This window comes from Malus sylvestris, chromosome 14, assembly GCF_916048215.2.
Source record: "Malus sylvestris chromosome 14, drMalSylv7.2, whole genome shotgun sequence".
NCBI classification, from domain to species: domain Eukaryota; kingdom Viridiplantae; phylum Streptophyta; class Magnoliopsida; order Rosales; family Rosaceae; genus Malus; species Malus sylvestris.
The window spans coordinates 29,206,916-29,233,638 of NC_062273.1; the positions used below are offsets into that span (position 1 = coordinate 29,206,916).

Below are 26,723 nucleotides of genomic sequence, written 5' to 3' on the forward strand. Positions count from 1 at the left end.
AAAAGTTACAAATTAAATGATGTGTCTTCAATAGTAATGAACACATTTATCAACGCTTAAGTAACAAATGAAGCATAAACTTCATGTTGTTTAATTTCTAAAATTTTGTCTATAAATTTAATTTTCCTAACTAACCTTAAAAAAAATGTATAAATAGACTTCAGTATGCAACAACAATAATAAAGGAATTATGACTGTGAAACCGATGAATATAATATGATATAGGGTTTGCCAATGCCTCTGTATATGTTTGCTTAGACATTTTATCATTTTTTTTGCCAGAATCTAAAATTCGGTTTTCCTTGGTATTCTAAACCTTTTAAATGTCCGCTGCGAAGAAGAAATCTAAAGTTTGGGCTTTTTCCACAAATATTTAAATTGGATTGAGATCCTCTCGACGAATCGAACAATTTAAATTTAAATTCTGTTATTCTTATTAATTCATTTACCGGCACATTTCATATACTATCTTACTCTCCAACGCCTATATATGAACGATTCGGATTGTTCGGTCTACTAACTCCGGAACGTGAGATCTGAGGATCTCATCCATTTACATGGACCTTTCTCGAAAAGTTGGTCATTCATTCATAGTATAAGGGTGTCAAATGTTCGTACACTTCGCAGGAGGAAGCCGTCTGTCCTATGAACGATGCCCGTAAACAGATCACCTGCATGCGAATCTACCATTCAACGCGCGGGTGGACATGACTTACCCGTACAAGACTTGTCAGATTCCCTCTTGAATCCAGCCCTTTCGATTTTTAGTTTCTTTTATTTTTTATTTTTATCAGAATCCTTTGGTATAAACAGGCAGAGAGAAAAAGAGAGAATTCTCATCCACAAAAAATAATCATTATGGATAATGGATGTATCAAGGATTAAGTAACTAAGCAGAGATAGTTCGTCTACTTCGACCCCAAGAGAAAAAAAATGTTTTGGCCATGCATTCTTACTTAGAATTTGCTATTCACATACTCTTTTTTATTTTCTCATAGTCTTGTTAATTTTTGTTTATTAATTTTTATATTAGATCCGACGACAAAAAATTATAAAATATGTGTGAAAACTAAAACTGAGTGTGTGCATAACACCACCCTTTAACTTTTAGTCGATATAGTACATTATAAATTTTGAAGTTACCTTTTATTTTTTTAGTATTATTACTAAATTATGAAGGAAATAAGAGAAACAATAGACCATTCAAATTAATTATAAATTAAATGTAACCATGACAAGGAAAGTGTCAATTTATTGATATATTTGTAAAAAATTTCATTGTGTTATTAGCACTCGATGACCATTTAGATTAGTAGTATTTAGTCTCCACTTTGTTGATAGAATTGACTATATCGAGGTTAAATATCATGTAGTACCACAGTTGCTTAGTAAAAAAAATGCCCTTGGTTTTATTTTTCAGTTGAAGAAACCAATTATCCGCAATATTATTTACACCCTTTTTAATTAACATGAAGAGGCCTTTTGTCATTTGGAAATGTGTCAAAGACATCAAAATGTTTTCACATTTAAATAGCTGCTGTAAATTACGTTTTTTTTTTTAATGTTCAAGGTTAAGAGAATGGATAATGTTTGTGTCCTCACATTTGCAATTTATGTTTGTGTCCTCACATTTACGATTAGTGAATCTTTACCGTCCAAACATCATAATCGGAATTGTTCATTTTCTTTATCATCATCTAAAGTTTATATATGCAAAAAAGTTATTTAATTTTAAGATCTTTTAACTATTCATATGCATAAAACAAATTGACGGTTCATCATGAGGATGCTACTTGTTACCACAATGGTTGATTGGTTTAACACGTATGAATGATTAAACGATTCCAAATTGAATGATTTTTTACATATATGATATTTAGATGATGATAAAGAGAATAAACAATTCTGATTATAGTATTCAGACGATAAATTTTCGTTAATCGTAAGTGGATGGTAAGTAAATTCCCATGAGGAACGCAAGCATTAGGATTACTCTAGGTATTAATATTGTTGCTTAACTTTGTTGCGTGATATATAGAAAGGATAATAGAAAAAAGATTTCATAAGGTTGGCATAGTACCAGACACCGTCACACACACCAAACCCTCGACAGAAGATGTGTAGTTAAATTACCCAACTGTAAGTCAAGCGGAGTAGTCAGAAAACTTTGTTATATTGTTCTCTAGCCCCCTTCACTTGGGCAGCTTGAGCTCTCTCTCTCTCTCTCTCTCTCTCTCTCTCTCTCTCTCTCTCTCTCTCTCTCTGTGCACTTGCTGTAAGAAGAACTTCAATATTACTACTGTAATGAGGAAACCTTGCTGTGAGAAGAAAAAGACGAACAAAGGAGCATGGTCGAAGCAAGAAGATGAGAAGCTCACTGAATTTGTTGAAAAAAATGGCGAAGGAAGCTGGCGCTCCCTTCCACTTGCTGCAGGTATACATGCACTTCCTCTTGCACTTACAAAACCAAAAACATGTGGAAGGTATATTGCTCTGGTGAATAGGACATTTTTCCTTCTCTTCGGTTCAAACCATTCTTCAGTGCCTTAATATACGTTGGAGTAATAATATCAATTCTCGGAAAAAAAAATATCATTAACATCGACAAATTCGCTCATGTACACTCACATACACATGTAGTTCTCAATTAATTCTTAACTTATAAGTTTGAAAAATATTTATTAAATGTATATGGTTCCTTATTTTTCATTAATCTTAATTATTGATCATCATTTGAAATTTAATAATGGTGCAGGCTTGCTCCGTTGTGGAAAGAGCTGTAGATTAAGATGGGTAAATTATCTAAGGCCAAACTTGAAACGTGGCAACTTTGGTGAAGATGAAGAGGACCTAATCATCAAGCTCCATGCACTTCTTGGAAACAGGTATACTGCTCGCGAATAGACAAATATGTTTATAACAATTTGAGAAAAAGAAGAAATTAAGAGGGAATATTTTGAAAGAAGATAACCCTCTATCATACACATGCAGGAGTAGAGTTTCTGAAAAATTTCAAGCAAACATAAAAAGGGAATATTTTGATAGGATGAAAAATCAAAGAATTTTTTTTTTTTGAGGTTAATTAATTAACTTTTTTTCATTGGAGCCTTATGCATTTGCTAGAGTCTGAATAAATTGCAACAATAATCCTAATTGATAATGCATGCTCCTCTCTAGCTATTGCATAATTTCCTAATGGTACTATATGATGGTAATACGTGCTTCATGATGATAATTACTAATATATATATATATATATATATATATATATATATATATATATATATATATATTAAATTAAATAGCTAAGAGAATGTTTGATAACCATTTTACTTTTTTATTTTTTAGTTTTCGTTAAAAAGATTGTTTGATAAGTATTTGACAGCTAGTTTGTGAGTCTTAAAATTTGGCTTGATTTTGGTTTTGAAAAAAAATTAAAAATAAAAATTGATAATCGAAAACAAATAAATGGTCCCTATAAACTAGCCGTATAGGCAGGTTGGCCTTCTTTATTCATAATTAAGAGTACTAATTGCTGAAACCATATATTGATCATGTATTAATGTTACTTGTAAAATTCAAATAGGTGGTCGCTAATTGCTGGAAGATTGCCGGGACGAACTGACAATGAAGTGAAGAATTACTGGAACACTCATCTAAGGAGAAAACTAATACAAATGGGAGTTGACCCCAATAACCATCGCATAGGACACACACAGAATATTGGCCTTTCAAAATCATCATTTGGCTCCAGAAAAGCAAATCATCCATGTAAAGCCGCGAATTCTCAAGGGGATAACGACTCTGATGATCATCAGAAACCATTTACAGATTCTGCAAGCGGCCCGGAAAGCAACACAAGCTGCAGTGGTTTGCCTGACCTTAATCTTGATCTCACAATAGGCCTTCCAAGTTAATTTCGATACTGAACAAGTAGTTTTCATTAGTTGAGTTTCTGTTATTGTCATTGTCAGCTAGTTAAGGTGAAATTAAAACTTCAAATTTGAATAGGTAGAGATAGCTTTTTCATGCTAAATAGGAGTAGCAAAAAAGTAGAATTAATTAGTTCTATAGTTATGTAAATGGAGACTTGAGAGATATATTAAGAATGTGATTAACTGGACGCATTTCTTGCTTTGCCGGCTCAAATGTTTTCCCCAAATCAATGTTTATAGATTATGATTCTGTAACTCGTAGATTTTTCAAAACATCGATGTTACACTTGTACGCCTAGTAGTGCAAAAAACTTTGAATGTAATCGACCCTTTATTGGACATGTATATCCAATGCCCTTAACTAGTTGGAAGAAATTTATAGCTCAGCTGATTGGCACTCTTCCATCCAGTGCCTCTTGTATTAAAAGAATTATTTCCTAACTATATAGGTGGAACGTAAAATTAATCAAGGCACATGCCGAGACTCTTGTAGATGTCAGTATATATGTGTCTGCATATATATACACAATACAAATTGTGTCAGGTGATACAACAGAGAATTTAGCAACTGTTCAAACTAAGGTAGCTAGATTGTGATATATTAGAGAATTATTATTATTTTGGTTTTCATGCAAAGGGTTATTAAGCAAGCTAGCCATGTGACGAGAGTTATATTATTTATGGTGATAAAAGAAACCAAGCTTTTACTCTTCTTTTTTTTGGAAACTACTTAGGCTTATATAAGAGCTTTTTATACTTATTAGAACCTTTTTATGCACCAGTTTTGAGAACAGAGAAAATTTGTGAAGTAATATCTAACTTTCCTCATCTTTGTGGACCGGTTTACTTGTCTAATAATTAGGATTGATTTTTTTTTCTCTTGAATTATTGTTGCATCTTATCTATATATAAATAACTCGTTATCGAGAAAATAAAAGCGTGTGAATGTGTGCGAGATTATCTATATATATAAAGTGAGCACCCTAAAATGGGGTGAAACATTCAAAATACCATAAATTGTCTTTTAGGAATTTCATAAATTACAATTGAACCAAAAGAAGCTAAAGTATTTAACCATATTTTTATTTTGAATGAATTTAATATTTAAAATTATAGAAAAAAAAACAAAAAAACAAAACCTCCCACATTAGTGGGTGGTTTCACGTTTTTAATTCATTTCTTCTTCTTCTTTTTTTTAAAAAAAAATATGTAAATTAATTATTTAAATAAAAGATATATAAAAATATCAATTGACACACGCGTATGTGTGTGGCAAGAGGCTATTATATATTATATGAGAAAATACCAAATATTTTGTTTAATGCAATTAAATATGGGACAATATTTGCTCTAATCCTACGAGGGGAACCAATTTGTACAATCTCTTAAACAATATTATTGCTAGCCTATTCTTAGTTCAATCCTTTAAAAAAAAATGTTCATTTATTTGATGTATATAAATGATTAATTGATCTTTGGTTTGATTTAGTTTTCTTTTTTGAAATATAATCTTTAAATAGTGGCAAATAATATAAACAGATATGAGGATGAAGTTTATATTATGAATGCTTAAAATATAAGGAAAACTAATAAAAATGGCTTGAAAACTTTGAGTTTTAACGATAAGGACAAAATAAAGGGTAAAATGAATAGTATCATGATTGATTTTTAGTGTAAAAATATGATTTTTCGTTAAAATGAACAATACCGGAAGTTTTTCGTTAAAATTCCCTAAAATATATCGTAGAGATAACTACTAACTAACTAAGAAAAGTACAAAATAGCTAGGTAAGATCATATGCGGTTGAAGTTTTCTGAACTGATGATGGTTAAGTACAAAATATATATACTGTTTATGGATAGGTTGAGATGTTAGCGAACACTAGCATGCATCAAACATATGGATGGTGCTATCTATACACTTATTTTTACTTTTCACACATCTTTCTCAATTTTTTATCGTCGGATTGAATAAATTGAAGAAGTCAAAAATTAATAAAAATATGTGAGAGGTATAAGTGGATGTATAAATAGCTTTATATATACATCATGTGATTAAATGACCAGCTCCTCCTATACATACACACACACACACACACACACACACACACACACACACACACACACACATATATATTAGAATTTACACGCATTTGGTAGACCTACTACATGTCCAAGTTTAAATTGCAAGCTAAGCTAGGCATTCTCTTCAAATTTTACCCATTATTCTGCTGGGTGTTGAATATGTTGGTGATCAAGTTTCGTTTCGCCTACCCACATGCATAGACCAAACCCTAATTTGAAACCACCATTCAAGTCAAATTAATTTTATAACCTAAATTACCTAATTAATTTGGTTGCGTGGGCTTATTATACGTATAGTTGCACTCACTACTGGTGAACTGCTACTCAAGGTTCTAAAAAAACGTTAGGCGCTAGTCGGGTGGCGGGCTAGACAGATTTATGTAAATTTATTGTATATCTTGTAAACCTATTTACACTTCAAAAAAAAAAAAAAAAACTATACTTGTATGGATAATAAAATAATGATAAAATGCAAAAATAGAAGTAGAAGAATACACAAAGTACATCCATCCAACAAGTTCAATATTTAAAAAACAGTAAACATATAATCATAATGAAGAGTATTCTTGGATGATAGACTAAATTCTTCTTGTTCATGATCCTTGCATTAGATTGGACATAGACTAAATTATTTTACCTTCTTGTATCTAGTTTATTTCTTTTCTTTGTATGTATTCCCTCAAAAGTGCTCCAATTTATTTCACAATTGGATGAACTTGTAGTCAATCCATCTTTTGCAAATTAGATACACCATTTCCATAAGTATACCACCATGAAACTAAAAAAAGAAAAAAGCACACAATTAATTTTTTTTAAAAAGAGACCGCCTAGGCACGGCCTAAGAGCCGCCTAGGTGCCACCTAGCTCCAAACCGATTTTTCAAAACAATTGCACTAAATCGCAGCGAGCCTTCACCGCCTAGGCCGAATTTTAGAACACGATGCTACTACTGTGTTGTTCTGTAACTCCCATAGCTTAATTATGCATCTTTGCGTATCTTCATCTTCAACATGATTGAAAAAAAATTAATTTAAGAATCAGCAGATATAAAACAACTTTTCCTATATCTATACTCACCTTTAATATCATGAAAGGCATGAGAGGCAAAACCAACCCTAAAAAGGGTTAATTAATTTTTTTTTTTTATAGCATGTATAAAGTTCAATGAAAAGCCCATGGTGGTTTTAATATTACAAAATTACCAAACAGCGAAGTTTAGGGTTTAGGGTCGGTTGTCAATCTAACATACAAAGCTTTGAGAATTGGTGAAAGGTGAAGGCCTATCTCTATCGTTGTCCAGTAGTTAGTAACTTAGTATTGATGAAATTCTAGAGTCATTTAAGAACTGCTAGTAATAAAAAATTTACTACACTGGGAAAAAAAAAAGGTGCAAAAGCCACAAGTACTACAGTAGGAGCAGAGATTGAATAAAGTTTATCTTCGTTGACAATAGAGAAGAAGACAAACAGACTATTGTACAAAAAAACATGGACGACCAGGGTTGTGCTTGTGGATGTGGTGGTGGTGGAGCACCAATAACTTAGTAATTAACTTAATAATTTAATATAAATTAAACTTTTAGGAACTCCACAATCCGTCAAAGTTTTCAGTCTGATCAACCACTCATTTCGACAATGATTAAAATCGATTAAATTGTTATTTCAGTTTCCAAAATCTGCAACCCTGCTGCAGCACAAAGTTTGCCCCTCATACCCAATATTTGTTAATTATTTACTAATTTATCAGTACTGAGAAATGTGGCACCAAGAATTCAAGGGAAGTTTTCAGACAAACTTTCTTGATCAGTTCCTAATAATCACATTGGTAGTTGTTGCGACTTGCATGCATGTCAGATAAGCCTTGACCTAGCAGAAGAGGTATAAGCATGAATTTTTGTGAGCTAACTACTACCTCTATCTACCATTCAACATGCAGAATTACTCTCTACATATCCCGCCACATCCTACTAAAATTTAGTTATATCATTAATATTTAAACTAGTACTATTTTCATTTTGCTCAACGAATATATAATCACGGCCATGACTATCTTCTGGGTTAAAACAAATACTGAATCCTTTCCCCCAAACACTGATTGAGATGATCCCCGCCATGAAAGCCTTAAAAGCATAATCTACCAAATCATTAAAAGCTGAACTCAAAAGAAAATTAACAACTGAAAATATATACGATGACACTTTTTATTTTTATATAACTACAAGGACACTAAGCAAGTACTTTCAGAATTAGTATTTTTAAAAGTTCTCGACCTAAAATGTATTGTATCTAGTCATTTTTTAATCTTCTCCATCAATTTTTTTTTGTGGAGGATCCTACCAAATTTAGCTTAAGTTACATGGAATTTTGAAGTTCTTTGTCCAAACATAATGTAAAAGTAAATGTATAATTAAAAAAAAAGAATAAAAGAAAAGGAAAGTTGAAAAGAAATCAAATCTCAATAAACTAATCAAAATTATATATCAACATATTGATCAAATATCGACGACGTATAACGTTTAATCATTGACGACATGTCAATCTTATATAGATTAATGACATACTGAAAAAAGGGATCATTTTAGTCATTAGAATTTTTAAAATTAATAAATTTAACTAATTTTCCAAAGAAAAAGGCATGTAGATTTTATGGGCCAACCCAAAATCACATTTGAGTAGTCCCAGTTCTATGGACCAACGCAACTATGGACTAAGGGACCATATCATTGTCAATATCTCCAAAATATTAGCTTAAAGCGGATACGTACGCAGTACGCTGTTGGATTTGGCCACTTTTTCTCATGCTCTGCTTTCTACTGTAGTAATTTATCGACGACAAATATGTGCATCCAAAGTCGGAAACCAGAGAACCGCGAGCTCGTTTCTGTTATATCAGTCTAAAAAAACAGGGCAAAGCAATGTTTTAGCAGCTGAGTGAGGAGAAGGAAAGAGACTTAGGTCATCAACTTTCTCTAAGATATTTCGGACATGTAACAGCATCTTTTCTCTTCTTTGTCTCTGTAACAATATATTCGATGTAGCTATGAGTCTCCGGCCATATTTTTATTTTCTCTTAAATGTGAGGTAATTTACTTCCTATTTATGTGAATTATAAATCAGATATATTTTGATGGATATATATAGTGGCTAGTATGAGCTCCAAAAAGTTCATGGATTGGTGTTGTTATTTATTGATTAGGGTTTATAGTATAGGTGAGTAGAACTACACGCCAAGCAAGATTACACTTTCTCAAGTAAAACTTGAAATGTTTCAAGCCACATAGTGATATGGAATTTACTCAAATATCCAAGTTTGACCTTACATTTTTAAATTCACACTTTACACTATGAGTTTGGCATGGGTTTAAATTCTGAAGTAATAGGATTAACACGAATGTCCTAGTTACTGGTACAATTAAGCACTTGCAGTTTGATCTTAGCAATTTCAGGTTGATTTATTCAATCAAAAAGTTGAAAGAAAAATCGAAAAAAATAAAAGGCATATATATCCCAAGATCACTTTTGTCTTTGTATTCCACCATTAGAAGAAAATAATATCCTTTCTATTGACTCAATTGCAATAGGACAAAAGCAAAGTATGACTTACTAAAAGATGGGGGCCATCCAATACTCAAGATGCAATGATGCATGGCTCGGCTGAAATGTTCAAGATACTTTCACTTTTGAAATACTGTGAGCAGTTTTCTTTTTTCTAAAAGTAACATTTATTAAGCAGAAACCGGGGTTACAACGGGGCAAACAACCCAAAACACATTAGGAGAATTCCCAATGAGCAAAAACACAAACATTAAAGAAAACCCTAATTCCTATCATCCAAACATAGAGAACAGCCCGAGTCGCGATGAACGTCTTGTCAGTAGTCACCAAGACAGTAATACTGGAAAAAACAACCGAGTGGTCAATTCGACCAAGACATCGTAATACAAAATTTACAAACCCACAACGAAGAGTACACCACATCCAACCAAAAACATCAAACATAGAGATAGCCACCGGATCCAAAACACCTTCACCAACCCCTACAATATATAAGGACAGTAACATATGAAAGTAGGGTGAGGCTAAGGGGGTATGTAAAAAAAACCTATTTTGGCCAAAGTCGCAGAACGCTTGGCATCGAGGGAAAGTCGACATGCTGGTCAAGGGAGGGGTAGCGGAGGAAAATGAATTTGGCATCCATCTTTAGCAAAGCCGGCACTGAGCATGTGCAAAAGCTGCCACCGCATAGGGTTCCTGATTCGGAAGGCCCCCAAATTTTCATTACATGTATAAAGATGCATATAAAATATATTAAATGCAAAAGATGATACTAATTAAGGTTGTAGTGCAAGTGGTTTAGCCCTTCTACTTTTTGGCCATGTGCTGGGTTTGAATGTTTGTGGTAGCTTTGCTATTTTCAACTTTTGCAATTTATATTAAAAAGCAAATAAATAAAAAAGCATTCAATGTGTTTCGAACTCAAGACATTTGAAGATAAAGGAAAAACTCCTAGCCAATCAAACAAACTTGTTTTTCAATTTTATAGCAAAATTGAAAAAAATAAAATAAAAAAAGGAAATATAACATTAAAAAAAATGAAGGGTCTCCATCTAAGCTTGCACATGGCCCTTAAATACTCAGAGTTGACCTTGATCTTCAGTTCGTCGTTTGTGGGTCTGAGCAAAGGTTAGGGTGAGAATGGTATATGAGGGTGGAAGGTAGAGGGAAGAGATAGGGAAGGATGAAAGTTTGGGTTTGAAAAAGGACGACAAGAAGATAAAAAGGGTGGAAAACAAAGGAAATCAAGGCAGTAAAAACCGATGACAAACGTCAGAGAAACGGCGAAGAACATCGAGAATGTATGCCACTGACTCTTAAACTGACATCTGGAAGAGATGATTGAGGACGGAGCACGGTATGGTGAGAGTTTTTTTTTAGAGAGAAACAGAGGAAGGAGGAGACATGAAGGACATAGAGGGGTGGAGGCACAATGTATATGTGGGAGGGGCAGATGAGATATGAAGGAAGGAGGGGGCAATGGGTTACTGCTGACCGGAAGCAAGAGCAATGGGCGGCGACTTTTATCTCATATCTAGGGTTTGTGGCGGCTAGCAAAGGCTTTCTCAAAGAGAGAAATGGGTCAAGAGAGTTCAACAACACGAAACAGACTAGCTTAGCTTGGTTAATCTTAATAGGGTGATGCTAGAGAAACCATCTACTTAAATCATATTTTGTTAATCATATCATGTGGCAGATGATGATTGGATATTTTATTTAATAATTTAAATAAGGAATCTAATCATCAACCCGTCACATCATATATTTTACAAAATATGGTCCAAAAAAATGGTTTCCCAAGCATTTTCCATCGAAAATATTTTTGCTCACCACTATCAAGCAATGGTGATGCTCACCACCCTATTTATCACTATTAGATAAGGTTAAATTTCAAGATATGTATAATTGATAGACACAAATGTCAAAATTTAAACTTATCCAATGATAATAAATAGGGTGGTGAATATTACCACCATTTGAGGGTAGTGAGCAAACATCACCATTTCCATGTTAATAATACCTTAATCATGTGAGCGAGTACTATTCTATTAGTATGATAAACACAAAGAGGGCAACAAAATTACTCACAATCACATGTAGGATTACTGCAACAAGACCTACAAAATGGAGTGTTTTACCTACAAAATAATACAAACATCTGACGAGTTGGTCTAGTGCCACTCAATTTCAACTTGTTTGGAGAATATTCTAGATTCAACTCAAATAAACGATACATATTTGTAGTGAGTTCAATACTTGTTTCCCAACTACGTATTGAAATGGAAAATGTTAACTTAATTAAAATCCTTATTTTTGTACTCGATCTAATCTTGTAATTAACTTCGATCTTCCACCTTTTATAAACTAACCTTTGAACTTAAACAATCCCAGCTCATCACAATGACACTACCCCAGAGCATCAACATGCTATATATTGTGGATGCAAATTTCTCCCTCCGTGTTCTTTGATAAAATTGCACTTACAAACAATAACACATTAGGTTAAGGCCAAGAGCCTCACGCGCCCATGATGAATTGGGGGGGGGGTGCGCTTTGGCTGAAGAACCTTCGATGCCAAAGTTAGAATTTTGAGGGAAAAGTGTTTAGAGAATTTACAGAATTTAATAAGAGTGTAGAACTTAGGTTTTTACAGAAAATTGGGTACTATATATAGGGCATGGCCGGTCCCCGTATTTTTGGGTGTAATTTGTAGTTAATTAGCCAATTAATAGATTAATTAGGTAATAAATCAATTAATTAACTAATTAATATAATTTGAAGGGAATGTTTTGCGGGTTACCTTGTGAAGAAGATTTGATGAGGATGGATGAAATAGGTTTTGAATAAATACCTATGTTGGGCACTTTTGACTTGATTGTGGGAAGATTGCCCACTGCTTGCGCGTAGGAGCTCCGGTGTTCCTTAAGAGTAATTTTGTCCCTTTTACCCTAGAATCCATGTGTCGCCTCCATATTTTTCTCGATTATTTTTGGCTCCACATATATGGCCATGCAGAAGGAAATGTATATGATGTGCATATATAGTTATTATAGCTCAACAGAGATTGAGACTTTCAGAAATTCAGCGGAATTAGCATTAATTATCCTCCACATTTTTTTTTGAACAAACAATATTATCTACACTAAGGAGAGGAGGTGAGCACCTCACAATGGGCTATCAATAATGTGGTTCAAATTCGTCTTTGGCGAGAATCGAACCTAAGATGGAATTAGCGTTAATTATAATTCGTCTTTGGCGAGAATCGAACCTAAGATGGAATTAGCGTTAATTATCCTCCAGATTTGATAATTAGGTTTAACTGATTAGCTAATTTTTGTTTTTAGAACAAGTATGATATTCATTGATAATAAGGAGCGAATACGTACAATATGAAAGATAGAGTGCAACAAAAAGGACCTCGATAAAAATCTTGTCGGGGATTTCAACCAGTCGAAGGAAAAAAGAATGTTCCGCACCAAAAATTACATAGAAGTACTATCCTCAATAAAAGATCAGTTATTACATCATGTGGTTCCTCAAACCAAGTTACTTGTTGCTCCAACGATAAACCCACCTTTACCAATCTACCAAGTTACTTGTTGCTCCAACAACAAACCTAGCATTGCCAATCTGTGTGCCAGCTTATTAGCCTCCCATCGAGCTTAGACGATTCTGAACGGAGAAAAAAAAACCTAATTATCTAATTTAAGTATTAGATTAAACTCGTTTATTACTTCTTAAACTAACATAAAGGAGCTAGTAAAGGCTCCTGGTTGTATTTCTTGGCATGGCTGGAATCTATCATTGGATTTGATTCTCTTGTAATATTTCATGATTTCTGTAGCATTATATAAATAATATATATGTTTTATATATTCATTCAGTTTGGCACGACTCGTGAACCGTCCTTTTCGATTCATGAAACCCTGAATTCCAAAGTCCCCCTTAATTAATTAACTGGATATATCTTATATATACGATGATTGAGGAGAAAATTATATCCATATAGTGAGATTTTTAATTCACGCGATATTGGAGGATGAGAGAATTAACCTCAAATATAAATATAAACGTTTGTAATCAATTTGTCACAACATGGTAAAGAGAATAATCAAACAATAAACTTAAAGCAAAAAAAACTTGAATCTGACAAAAAAATATGAAAAAATCTCAAGGTTAGTTATTGAATATTATGAAAGATAAAAGCCCTAATCGACAAAATGATGTATTTATAAGCTATTACAGCCCTAGGCTTGCTATGGATCCAAATCAGAAGCAAATTAATAAATTAACAAAATATGAAAAATATCTTCAAAATTTAAAATGATGTTTTGGCTAGTAAACTTTAAAATGCAGCCAAAAATACCTATATGTCAGCAAAAAGTATTGGGTATTGCTCATGACGTTGTTCTATTCAAAACAATGGGTCATGAGCCCAAGTCGGACACAATTTAGATTGCGCTCTTCAATCTGATTCTCAATCCATTACGTATGTCACACCTGCAAGCCCGATGTGGTTGGGATCAAATTAAGTACAATTATCAACACTAGCTATAATTGGTTATCCATAATCATTACGGTGATCATGGCGGAGGGTAGGTATGTAGCACAAGATGCTATAAAAGTTTCCCATCTACCCTCTCATGCCTTCATCCCTTTATATGTTGTTGTGTGTTAGGAAGGTATCAATAACCATTCTTTCACTTTCAATATGTTTATACATAAGGTATATCTACCCTAAACTTTTGCTAGATGAGATCAACACCACCCATCCACACAGCGGCCCCCCACCAATATAATTCATTCATCGTGGTCATCATATATATGGATACTATAGTAAGTTATTTCCATGCTAACCCTCGTCAAGTGAACAGTAAGTCTTGCAGGTTATATAGTATCTCAACACTAAAGGGAAAGAACCAGGGTTGCCTTTGACTAGGAGTACGGTGTTGAAATATTCCACATCAGTTGTCTCTCTAAGAAAAGAGTTTAGACACTTCAACTAACACCGATGTCTTTTGTGATAAAACCCTACACATGTGGTAATTAACAAGTTGGGGACAATATCGGTGTTGTTGGAAGTGGGTCTTTGGCCCGTCTCTATGATAATTTGACATGGTATCAGAGTCAGGGAGCGGGCTCATACTGCCAAATGATGGGTGAGTCTCCTTGACTGCACGTGATGATGGAGATGGACCATTGGATCCGCATGTTGTGTGAGTAGCCTTGGCTCCACGTGGTTGTTGATGTGTTGGTAAGTCTCCTGTATTCTTTTTTTTATTTTTTTATTTTTTCTTAAATATTAATATTATTACTTATTATATAATAAATAATATATTTATTCAAAGTAGGCTAGGCAGACCATCGCCCGCCTAGCGCCCCTAGCATCTTTTAGAACCTTGGGAAAAAGTGAGAGAGATAACATTTGCTAGAGATCGAAGTGGAAATGGTGCAATGTATCACACTGTTTATTTTTGTAACTTTGTCACACAAAAAAGGATGCAAGTAAAGAGAGGGGAGGGAGATTGATATTATAACTTTCACCTTTGACTTTATGTGTGTTATATTGAGGATACAAACATAGCTCTATATATAGAAGTTTTGATTGGATAACACTTTACATGCTTGAAGAAAAAATTTCACCTCCTTAATGTTGACAGAGATATGTACACATCAGAAAGATGGGGTTTTGACAGATGGCATACACGTTAGCCAAGGATTGTTAGGATTGTGGTTAGACAGTAAAAAGGATAAGAAAAGTTAGTTAGGTTTCTATTACTTAGCAATGAAGCGAAGGTTGTAGTATATATTGCAATCTCTTTGTAATTCTCAATCAATCAATACATTCATAGCAGTTCATTCTTTTCTCTCTTCTCTCTCTTTCTCTCTTATCTATTCTCTCTCTCTTTCTACATTCTTCTGTGAAGGTTTTCTTTGCTTTTGTTTTCTTTTGAGATACTGAGCTTAGTGTTAATATGGTTCCATTATCTTGTTTAAAAACTCATGCACAGTACAAAGTGTAATCACATAGTTATCTGAGGTATTTGAGCTTAAAGATATGAGAAAGTTGACTTATTTTCTTGGTTTGCAATTTAACTACAAGAAGAATGGTGATATATGTGTCAATCAATCTAAGTATATCAAAAGCTTATTGCATAAAGCTGGTATGGAGTCCTGCAAACCAACATCCACAATGAGCAAGCCTCATGATCCATTGTTAGTCACTGAAGGTACCATATTGCCTAATCCAAGTTTATATCGCAATACTGTTGGCTCACTGCAGTATTTGACCTTTATAAGGCCAGATATTGCATATGCTGTGAATTCTGTGTGTCAGTTCATGGCTTCTCCCCCAGAGATACATTTTGGGGCAGTAAAAAGGATCTTGCGATTCTTAAAAGGAAATATATAAACTGGTATCACATTTTCAGCCGAAACTATAGTACGGATCACAGTCTTTAGTGATTCTGATTTGGCTGTAGATTTGAACACAAGGCAATCTGTAACAGGCTATGTTGTATACATTGGTAATAATCCAGTTTCATGGCAGTTAAAGAAGCAAGATTATGTATCAAGGAGTTCTATAGAAGCTGAGTATAAGGCATTGGCACACACTGCAGCTGATGTTGCTTGGATTCGAAATGTTCTTCGAGATATGGTTGTTGTCTTACCTTTTCCTCCAGTAATATACTGTGACAATAAATCTGCAATTGCATTGAGTGCCAATCCAGTTTTTCACTCGAGGATCAAACATTTGGACACATATTATCATTTCGTACGGGAGAGAGTTCAAAAGGGGGATCTACAAGTTCAATATCTACCTACTGAAGATCAAACTGCAGACATACTAACTAAGGGTCTACACAGTCTTTCATTTCTCAAGCATTCATTCAATCTCAAGCTTGGAAACCCAGCTAAGATTGAAGAGGGATATTGACAGAGATATGTACACATCAGCAAGATGGGGTTTTGACATATGGCGTACACGTCAGCCAAGGATTGTTAGGATTGTGGTTAAACAATTAAAAGGATAAGAAAAGTTAGTTAGGTATTTGTTACTTAGCGATGAAGCGAAGGTTGTAGTATATATTGCAATCTCTATGTAATTCTCAATCAATCAATACATTCATATCAGTTCATTCTTTTCTCTTTTCTCTCTCTCTCTCTCTCTTCTCTATTCTTTCTCTCGTTCTACATTCTTCTGTGAAGGTTTTCTTTGCTTTTGTTTTCTTTTGAGATACTGAGCTTAGTGTTAATACTTAAGACTTTTTCACCTAAGACTTTCAATGGTTGTCACCAAAGTCCATTTTGGTTTGCTTCCTCGTATAATCATATGTGTGGCATTTACATTATATTTCACAACAAAAAACTGAAAAAGAACGAAATATTATATATGCCCATCTCTTTCCCAGTGTTTTCCCCGAACCTCAGTCGGTCAGTCCCAATATCAGAGCCTCCGGCCAACCCAAGTCTCACCGTCTCCACCGACTATCCCAATAACCCTCAATCCCACCCCGATTCATGCCAATGCTATCGAATCTATGGTCATTGTGCTGCAAGAATTACTGGCTGTTGAAGAATATGAGATTTTCTTATTTAAGCTCTAGCTTGCAAAATAATGGGAGAAAAAACTAAGAAGACTTGGAAATAGACTATAAGAAAAACTATGAAGTATTTTGAACTAACGAAAGACTCGATACAAAAGCGAGAACAATGACGTTTTAATATTCATATAATCGCTCAACTTAGTGAGATCAGACTTATTTGTTATTGTATTTTTATAAATTGTTTTACCAATTAGATTGTTTCTTTGATTAGACCATTAGTAACTATATTTGAAGGAATAAATGTGATTCATTATTGTGGGGGTGTCAGGTGTGTATGAAACGCTGTCTTGGATTTGTGGTGCGGCGGCGTGGAGAGACGGGCTAGGGAAGAACTGATGGCTTTTCCACTTTTCCTTTCTTATTTTAATCTTTTTTATTTTTCAGTTTTGGGAAAATTATTATAAAAAAAACTTTGATGACCATGTGGCACATTATCATTGGTTAATTAAGACAGCAATGGACATTACTGAGCAGCACATGCAACTTTTTAACAGAACCTGGATAAAAATTTAATTTGGAACAAAGATTACTAACCGACTACACCACAAGAATATGATTACTAACTTCTTTACCACGCAGACGAATAAAATTATCCTTAAACATAACTAGCTAGTTTGTTTACTCTCTAAATTAAAGGCCAATTAAATAGGAAAAAGACTTGTAGTTTAGAGAGACAGTTTCTGCACATACATACCATAAGCACCCAAAATCCCAACCCCATGGAGAAACACCCTAGCTTCATATATAATTAACATGCATGCATTACATTACATGAAATACAAGCTTCACTAAAACATACTATAATTAAATCCACAGTAAAGAAACACCACCACTCCATTCAATGGAAACGCTGAGGGCCTCCTGTTCCCCGGCTCCTTGGGGGAGTTGATGAAGTTATTTCTTGATGAGAGTTTATCAAGCAGAGTGAAAATTTCATTCTTGACATGCTTCTAGTATGTATAAAAAGTTCTTCCACAATAGTGTTTTATTATGCGCGAAATTTTTATTTAGCTATTGATGTCGTCAAAATTATTGTGCGTAAAATGTCTTTCTTAATAGGTGTCATACATGTGCATAAAGTTTTTTCTGACAATAGTAATGTAAAATTTCTTTTTGGACAAGCATTTGACATGCAAAGAAAGTTTTTTTATCGTGACCACATGACCGACATGCACAAATTTTTTTTCTAACCACAGTAATTGTGAAATTTCTTCTTTGACGAGCGTCCAACATGCACAAAAAGACTATAGTAATTGTGTAATTTCTTCTTTGACAAGCATCCGACATGCATAAAAATTTCTTTCTTGATATTGATGTTGTCTTAATTACCGTGTCAAATTTCTTTCTTGACTAGCGTCAGACATGCACAATAAGACCACAAAGGTGAAATTACTTTTTTGATAAGCGTCCGACATGCATAGAAAGTTATTTCTTATCTCAGTAAACGTTATGTTTAACTGATCTGTCTTATCTCAATAAACGTTAACGTTACATCTAACTGACATTTCTTATCTTAGTACACGTTACGTATAACTGATGTTTGACATGTGCAGAAAGTTATTTCTTTTTTGACAGATTTCCGACATGCATAGAAAGTTATTTCTTATACCCCCAGTAAACGTTACGTCTAACAAGCCTTTCTTATCTCAGTAAATGCTACATCAAACTGGCTTGCCTTATCTCAGTATATGTTACGTCTAATTGGCATAAACCTAACTGGCTTTTCTTATCTTAGTAAACGTTATGTCTAACTCGCATCCTTTCTTATCTTAGTAAACGTTAGGTCTAACTGGCATACGTTTAACTGGCCTTTCTTATCTCACTAAACATTTCGTCTTGCTGCTGTCTGACGTGCGAACATTGGTTTTAACCAAAATAATGTGAAATTTCTTTTTGGGCAATCGCCCGACATGCAAAGAAAGTTCTTTCTTTACGTCAAACCTTACCATTAAATAAAAATCAAGTCATTATCCACTTTTACCCATTTGTTATCCTTAAATTAGAAGAAATGAACACAACAACATCATTTAATCTTCAAATTAAAGGCCAACTAAAATAGGGAAATGACTTATAATTAAGAGTGAGACAGTTTCTGCACATACATACCAAAAGCACCCAAAATGCATTACATATTATAAATAATACTAGCTTCATTACACACTCTAATTAAAGCCAGACTCCCATCTTTTATTCACTAATTCTATCTCCTTATTCCTTGGTGAAAACAACACCACACCATCCGCCCTAGTTATATATGAAAACGCTCAGCGCCTCCTGTTTGCTGGCTCCTTCTGTGAGTTGAAGTAGACGGTGGAAACCGGCAGTCCAAGGTCGAGCTGCGCCGCAAAGAAGCGGGTGTTGAAATGGGCACGAGAGGGTGGCTGCTCCACCAACCCCATCGGAGCCTTCTGCTGAAACAGCACCAGAATGTAGCGGTGAATTCCCACTGGTGGCCTCGGACCAACGTACGGCAGTATCTCCTTCCCTGCAATAATTATTTTGTTATTTTATTTATTGATTGTTAGCTCATATTATTAGTCTTATTACATGTTATTATTTTATATTTAAACCAAAATTTAGCTTTTTTTGTTAGGAAAAAAAATCAAAATTCATTTGAGAGCTTGATACTTAAAAATAAAATAAAAATTGTGCCACGTGGGTGAGGTTACCACATCAACAAGGTAACCTTGACAAGTGGCACGTACGTGTCATTAAGAGCAAAGGTGTTCCCAGGATGAACTACGTGTCATCTTTGCTATCCATGCAAAGACAAAAATATACCATTTAGGAAAAATTTTAAAAACTATTTTATTCTTAATTCGAGTACTTAAAAAAAAAAAAAAAAATTGTGCGCAAATAAAAAAAAATTACATTGACAAATTGAAATGGCATGATACACGACACGTGGTTATGGTAAATTGTTATACCCAATTTGGGCAGTTTTGCGGCTAGTGACAGATGCTTATGAGGTATAGGAGTGAAAACATACACGGTTTTTCGAGAACATGGGGACATCAAATGAGGTGATGTAACCCTGAAAATATTTTATGATGTTTTCATAAATAATCTGAAAACATTTGAAGCCAAAGACATGCATAATGATTCCGCTTGGAAACGAGAGTTTTGCCGGAGATTCTCTCTTTGACAGTGAAAAGAATGGAATAAAGTTTCTGCTCGAAGATTTATGTGTGTATATATTTGTGTATCCGTAAGAACCCTTGTTACAGTGTTGCATGCATGCAAAAAGCTGCAACAAAGAAAAATAAAGATTTGAAAACGGTAAACTAAACAGGTAGGAAGAGATTCAACTCTTTTTTTTTCTCTTCGTATTGTAATTTACCTCTGAGAGGGTTTGTTCCTCCAGGGATATCAGACACGATCCTGAAATCACAAACAGTGTGCATGAAGTTAATTTTGCTGAGTCGAATTAAGAAAGATTGACAAACAAAAAATCTATCAAATTAAGGTAAATAAACTAAAACGCAATTCATGCAAGAGGATGTAGTTGATCATCACCAATGGACCCACTCCCTCATGCTTGGCTCACTAGGACTCGGAGCATCAGGGTCAGTCATCACCTGCATGAACAATTTTATCAGGTATATATGCATATATATGCACACAAAAATGTGAAAAATGTAAATTTGACTCATGCATGAAAAGGATCGAGTTGATCTAGGTGTGCAGGAGGTGAAAAAGCACGAACCAGGGTGTAGAGTTCGCCAGGGTGACCAGAGACGGTGATTTTGGGTGGGTTGATGGCCATGGAAGGTTTGATGTCACAGCCATTGGTGACATGCTTGGAACCAAAGTAGACAGACATGCTCACGGTGGGGACGAACATGTCCACGACATCGCCGATCACTCGGCCGACAACAAGGGGATCGACGGATGCAGCCATGAGATCAGGGAGGAAATTAAGAGCAAAAACAGCTAGGAAGAAAAGGAAAGACGCTATGCGAAACATAAGCAAAAGCAAGAAATGCTTTGTGATGAGGGGAGAGGAGGAGTAGGGTTTATATAGTAGTGTAAAAGTGAAATAAAAATAAATAAATAAAAGTGAAATGGGCCCTCTTCGGAGTATGTGTAATGTATGATGCATGCATAGGCTATCAAAAAGCAAAGAGAAAGCAGAGAGCAACGCGTGTACATCCACTAGGGTTGAACACCATCTTGACCGTTCAGATGGCTCGATCTTTACCGTCCGTTACAGACCCCACCACTTACACATGTGTGAGACCCTTCATGGTTCATGCAACCTCAAGATAAGCATGAATCCAGATCAGGACAAATAGTCTTTGCCGAGCCTCAGGGCGTTTTGAGAGGGGGTGCAGATTTGCTAATGTGAGCCTTACTACATTACAGCACGGCCTTCTTTGTAACTCCAACTGGTTGTGGTTTTGTCTTCTGTACACTCTGGATTGTCTTTCTGTTCAAAGGTTGTTGAATTGGTAATAGAAATTTGCGTCAGCAATGACCAGAAAAGATTCTTTATTGAAAATGTTTCTCTCTGCGTGTAAAAATTTCTGAAAGTTAATGTTTCTATTTATTTATTTCATACCCATCTTATGTTCATTCTACTACGTAAAAGGAATTCGGACTTGAGTGTATGAAGTAAAGCACACTACTATAGTTTATTCTGCTAAACCTAAGTGAATAAAGTTATTGTTTTAGACAATCTTAAACTCATGGGATAAAGCTTAAAATATAATTTTTATTTATTTTTATTTTGTCGAAATAAAATATAAGCTTTAAAACTCCCCCAAACTATCTCTAACCATGGGTTAAAATAAGGCATGAGGATAAAATATATCTCTGGGCTAGATTTCCTCTAGAATTTAAGTCTGACTTAAATTATTCTGGATCCACCAAACTATCATATTTCAAACATTTTTTTGTTTTTTACTTATAATCTAACGGTTATGATCAAATGAGATCAAATCTAATAATTTAAAAAAAAAAAAAAGATTTGCCTGCTCAAAATTAGGTCTAACGTCTAAAATAGTTTAAGAAAATTATTTAAATCAAATTTAACTTAAAACTTTATAAGTGCCTATGTACTTGTATGCTTTTTAATTACGTATCGGAATTTTAATATTTTTAGCCTAAATGTTCATAAAAATAAATTAAAATAATCTACATAAATTTTATATTAAAAAAATTACTGAAAACAAAAAGTTAGGCTAAAATCATTATTTGATCATCATGTGCTAAAATTTTAAGCCACAAAGGTTGGAGGAGAAAAACAATTTCTGACTTATGACGTAAATTTTTTTGGCTTAAATTTTTAAGCTTTATCATCAAGGGTTGGAGATGGTTAGAAACCAGTGCATTTTTTATCACTTGAAAGGGAGGCTGACAAAAGAACAAGGCAATTGATGTGTTTCTTTTGTACGGTCATATTTTTAACTACTATAATTCAAATAAGAAATCAAAACTCAATTTGGTTTCAAAGGAAAAGCCCTAGCTGAAGTAAAGACGACTCCATATATAGCCAAGGCTAGGGTGGATCCACATAGTGACCCAGGGTGATCTCGGGACCCTTCTGAGGTCAGGAGAAAGCTAGTAAAGGTCCTTAGGGATTCTTTTGTGCTCACTAAATATTCGATGAAACGCATGTTTAGCATATTTAGATAACACTTAGCAGGATGCATCAACATCTCTCAGTAAGATGGGTCTACACATGCGCCACTCGGCATGGGATCTCGGTAGTACTTAGGAGAGTCACTAAATAGAATTATGTAAGACCTATCTACAACACTCGACAAATGTTGACATCTATTAACGTGAATGCAACATGACTCGACAAGGAACAACATGCAAACTAAATGCTCGATGAAATACCAAAATTAGAATAGTGAAAACTTTTGTGCGTTGCACGTTATTTCCATTTAAAAGAAAATATAATTGTTTAAGACCCTTTGAAGTTAGAATCATGGATCTGTCATTGTTCTAGCTCTCAACGGGTGGGTGAGACCTTAATCAACTTTGTTTGAATTAAGCGCAATCCAAAGTTGCTTTCGTTTCCGGCTGAGGGATAATAAAACATGAAGAGATAGAGACACTGCTCCAAAAGGGCCCAACAAATTCTTAAGTACCAATATCCAATAGGCTTTGTTAGAGCTGACGGCGCTTTAGCAGTAAAGTAATGATGCATCCTGAGGCGGGCTTAAACCCCACCAGCCTTCCTCCTTCCTAACGTTTAACAATTTAAACTCTAATGCTATCGTTTATAAAAAAAACATTAGGCTGTCAGATAATGGCAAGAACAAGGGCATTCAGTTTAATTTCAGCACACAGGTTGAAAATATTCCTAGGACTACATGCTTTTCTATGTCACTGCTGGATAACCCTTAATTTTTCAGCTTTTGTAGGAGTAGGAGCACTAAATTATTTCAGTCTACATCCCCGATCAGCCTGTGCTGCTGCGCATGCCCACTAGAACACAGCAGCTCATCTACCACGACAATTCTACCACGGACTTTAGGTGCACGTGATAAAAAGTGAATATTTATCACGGGCTTAGTGAGCACGTCGTGGATAATAATATTTTACAACGTGCAAATAATGACCCGTTATGATAAAATAATCTAATACCACGAACTTAGTCAACACGTTGTAAAAATATTAAACCACCACGGATCTTCAACGTGGTATATAGTTTGTAACCACTTTGGATTCTTTTATCTACCACGATCATTAAGTGTGGTAGAATTACACACATTATTAAACAAAAAATCAGAAAGCAGGATTACAAATTTCCCAAAATTTGAAATCTATGAAACTTACTAATATTCCCGCCCTTCTCAAAATTTAAGTGAAATCCTTCTCAATTCCTATTTTTTATGGCTTCCTCTTTATTCTCTGGGCAGACTCCCACCTGCCGACTTGAAAACTCCCCACCGATTCTTAGCCATCTACAGATTTTCCTATTCACCATTTCCCTCTCGTTTACCCCTTGTTCTTTCTTCCCCTTCGTACTTGTTCTGGGAAGATTCCTTTTTCTCTCTCTCTTTCTAACTTCTGATTTTCATTTTTTTCTTGAGAAAACTGCAATAATGGTGAGCTTCTCAGCCCTCTGAGTTTTTACTTAACGATCTTCGTCAATCTGCTAGTATCGCTCTAAATCTCCCTGCTAGTTCCCCAACTGGTGTCGTCATGAGCCTCTGCTTCATTGGCTTCATCACGGCTCTTCATGTGTTCAGCAAGCTGTACCTCCACCGATCTAGTGGCGGAACTTGAGGTCCGAGTCCTGGTTCAGATCGGGTTCGGATTCGGAGCTTAATTGGTAATCCAATGCTACAAATACTTTGTTTTCGCTATGCTATGTAAATTATGTCAGGGTTGATATTGTTAGGGTTTCAATTTTGTTTAAAGTTTGGATCTTGGAGTGTGTTTGGATCAAAATCGTGTAATAAATATTTAACTTTTCGTTATTTTGCTTTCTGAATTTTGATATGCTATTGAATGATTGAGAATTTGATGATCCAAAAGTTTTGAATTTGTTAAAATTTTAGAGATTAAAAGGAAAGCATAATTGTGTAAACTTGGGAGATTCATGGTTACATAAACTAAGTAGACGTTTGCTAATAAGAATTGGAATTGAAAAAAGGGCATCCAAAGCAAAAGGGATTAGAGCTTTTAGAAAATAAATAGGATTGGCTTTGCAATACATTGTTGGCTACTGATGTATGTTCAGAAAAACTGCCCTTGATCCATTTTGGGGTGAAATCTTGATAAATGTAAAGATAAGAATGGATGAATGATCAACAAAATGTGAAGAGCTTGATTGTAGGCAACAATAACTAAGCTTCTTTCCTGCCCATGATTGGGACTTTGATTAGAAGGTATTATTTAAAGGGTTATATAAGGTTGTTACATAATGAATGCCTATTTCTGTTATTATCTTTATTAGAAGGAATCATAAGTTTGGACTGGGGCTGAGTTTATCCACAGGGTTCAGCATTTGATACCTCTTGATCCACTGCCAGTCTCAGTAGTTTAGCATATCCTTGGGATAATCGGTACTAGGATTTTTTTTTTTTCACTTAGATGATGGACTGTTTGCCTTTTGGGAATTGACTTTATGGATGAATTTTTTTTGTATATCATGTCCTTGAGTTGAGACATGAGTTTCCTTTCTAAGATATATATTTTTTCTTGTTTTATCTCAAAGGTGGTTGGTGGTTCTAATTCATGAGGGTCCATAACTCCAATGTCAGCTATTACATCAACAGGAAACTGCAAATTTGAAGTGTGTACATGGGTGGGCAACTGCAAATTTGAAAGGAATTTGATTGGAGGTATTCAAGGAAAACTAAAGTCTTCTAAGTGACAATTTCCTTGTAAATGGAGGCGTATTTCATAATTGATAGATAGTTTCATATTTCTTAGGACATCACATTGGTTTTATTGGTGATTTTGTTGTAGTTTAGTGTAATACTTGTAATTCTTTTTAAACATGTAATAATTTAAAATTTTATTGTATTATAGTAAATTTGCAATTTTGTGGGTTTTTATATATTGTTTTTTTTTTATCAAAATTTATATATTGTTTTTAATTAATTTTTTTTATTTTTTTTAGAAATTTTTTTATAATGGACATTAGCCGTGGTTAATTAATGGTCCACAACGGTTTTAGCGTGTGGTGTTAGATTCGAATTCATTGCGGGCTAAGTCCGTGATTATTATTTAATTGATAACGTGCTTTGACCGTGGTAAAAGTCTAAACTTTTTACCACATCCTTAATACTAACGGGCAGTGTATCCGTGGTGGATTTCGATCTACAACGGACATCTACCGTGGTAGATGACATTTTTTCTTCTAGTGGCCTAAGAAAGTTCTCTAAGTTATTTCTTTAGATGACTGAAGAAAATATCATAGTAATTATTACACATTTTTATAAAAAATAATTAAAAAATGAAGAAATAATTTGGGCTAGAGAAGAGGGTGGTGCGAGATTGATTTCGTTTTAAAGTTCAGAAAATAAATTTTAATCTTTTCTTTTCATTAATGGATGAATTTAAATTTGAATCCATCCTCAACCAATTGATATTTGTATTTAAAATTACTTCTGAAAATTAAAAACGTTTCTGATAATATTAGCTTGAAATACGCTATCTCCGTCAATAAATAAATCTGACATAATGGGTATGAACCGTAATTTTCTTTGGTCCAAATGGTTATGAACCGTATGATGGCTTGACTGATCATTCAAAGCACCATGACTCTAACCCAACCAAGCCCAACCCATCATATAAATGGATCGAACGAAGATAAATATAATGGATCACTTATCAACAGGTTCATGTTAGTTTTTTAGGTAATGTTAGGGAGATTAAATTTGTAGATAAAATTTACAAACTAAATAATTTGTCACTATAGGATTAAACATGTTTATCAACGCTTAAGTAATAACCCAATCATCAACTTCCATGTCATTTAGTTTATAAAATTTTGTCTACTAATGTAATCTCCTAGCATTATTCTTGTTTTTATCTGTACAAGTGATATTCTACACTAATTTATACTAAGCAAAAGA

General features: G+C 34.2%; 3 protein-coding genes across 3 annotated transcripts in view; 1 reads left to right on the plus strand and 2 right to left on the minus strand.

Annotated features, from left to right (window-relative positions):
- The window catches only part of LOC126600060 (laccase-1), a 41,290-nt gene that overhangs the window by 6,693 nt on the left and 7,874 nt on the right, over nucleotides 1-26,723 (minus strand). The gene's annotated exons all lie outside the window — the stretch shown is intronic.
- LOC126600062 (MYB-like transcription factor 4) lies at nucleotides 2,210-4,162 on the plus strand. Its single transcript, XM_050266574.1, has 3 exons — nucleotides 2,210-2,434; nucleotides 2,756-2,885; nucleotides 3,587-4,162. The coding sequence occupies exons 1-3, from the start codon at nucleotides 2,305-2,307 to the stop codon at nucleotides 3,915-3,917; spliced, it is 591 nt and encodes a 196-aa protein (XP_050122531.1). The 5' UTR covers nucleotides 2,210-2,304; the 3' UTR covers nucleotides 3,918-4,162.
- Nucleotides 19,308-21,127, minus strand: LOC126600064 (protein MOTHER of FT and TFL1). Its single transcript, XM_050266576.1, has 4 exons — nucleotides 20,888-21,127; nucleotides 20,698-20,759; nucleotides 20,522-20,562; nucleotides 19,308-19,666 (listed from the first exon to the last, which is right to left on the minus strand). The coding sequence occupies exons 1-4, from the start codon at nucleotides 21,080-21,082 to the stop codon at nucleotides 19,446-19,448; spliced, it is 519 nt and encodes a 172-aa protein (XP_050122533.1). The 5' UTR covers nucleotides 21,083-21,127; the 3' UTR covers nucleotides 19,308-19,445.

Excerpts from the sequence above, each read along its gene's own strand:
- LOC126600062 (XM_050266574.1), top strand. The coding sequence starts at position 2,305 with ATGAGGAAACCTTGCTGTGAGAAGAAAAAGACGAACAAAGGAGCATGG. Across the intron at positions 2,435-2,755 it reads CTCCCTTCCACTTGCTGCAG|GCTTGCTCCGTTGTGGAAAG; the intron begins GTATACATGCAC and ends ATAATGGTGCAG. Across the intron at positions 2,886-3,586 it reads CATGCACTTCTTGGAAACAG|GTGGTCGCTAATTGCTGGAA; the intron begins GTATACTGCTCG and ends AAATTCAAATAG.
- LOC126600064 (XM_050266576.1), bottom strand. The coding sequence starts at position 21,082 with ATGGCTGCATCCGTCGATCCCCTTGTTGTCGGCCGAGTGATCGGCGAT. Across the intron at positions 20,760-20,887 it reads CTGGCGAACTCTACACCCTG|GTGATGACTGACCCTGATGC; the intron begins GTTCGTGCTTTT and ends TTGTTCATGCAG. Across the intron at positions 19,667-20,521 it reads AGGAACAAACCCTCTCAGAG|GGAAGGAGATACTGCCGTAC; the intron begins GTAAATTACAAT and ends TAATTATTGCAG.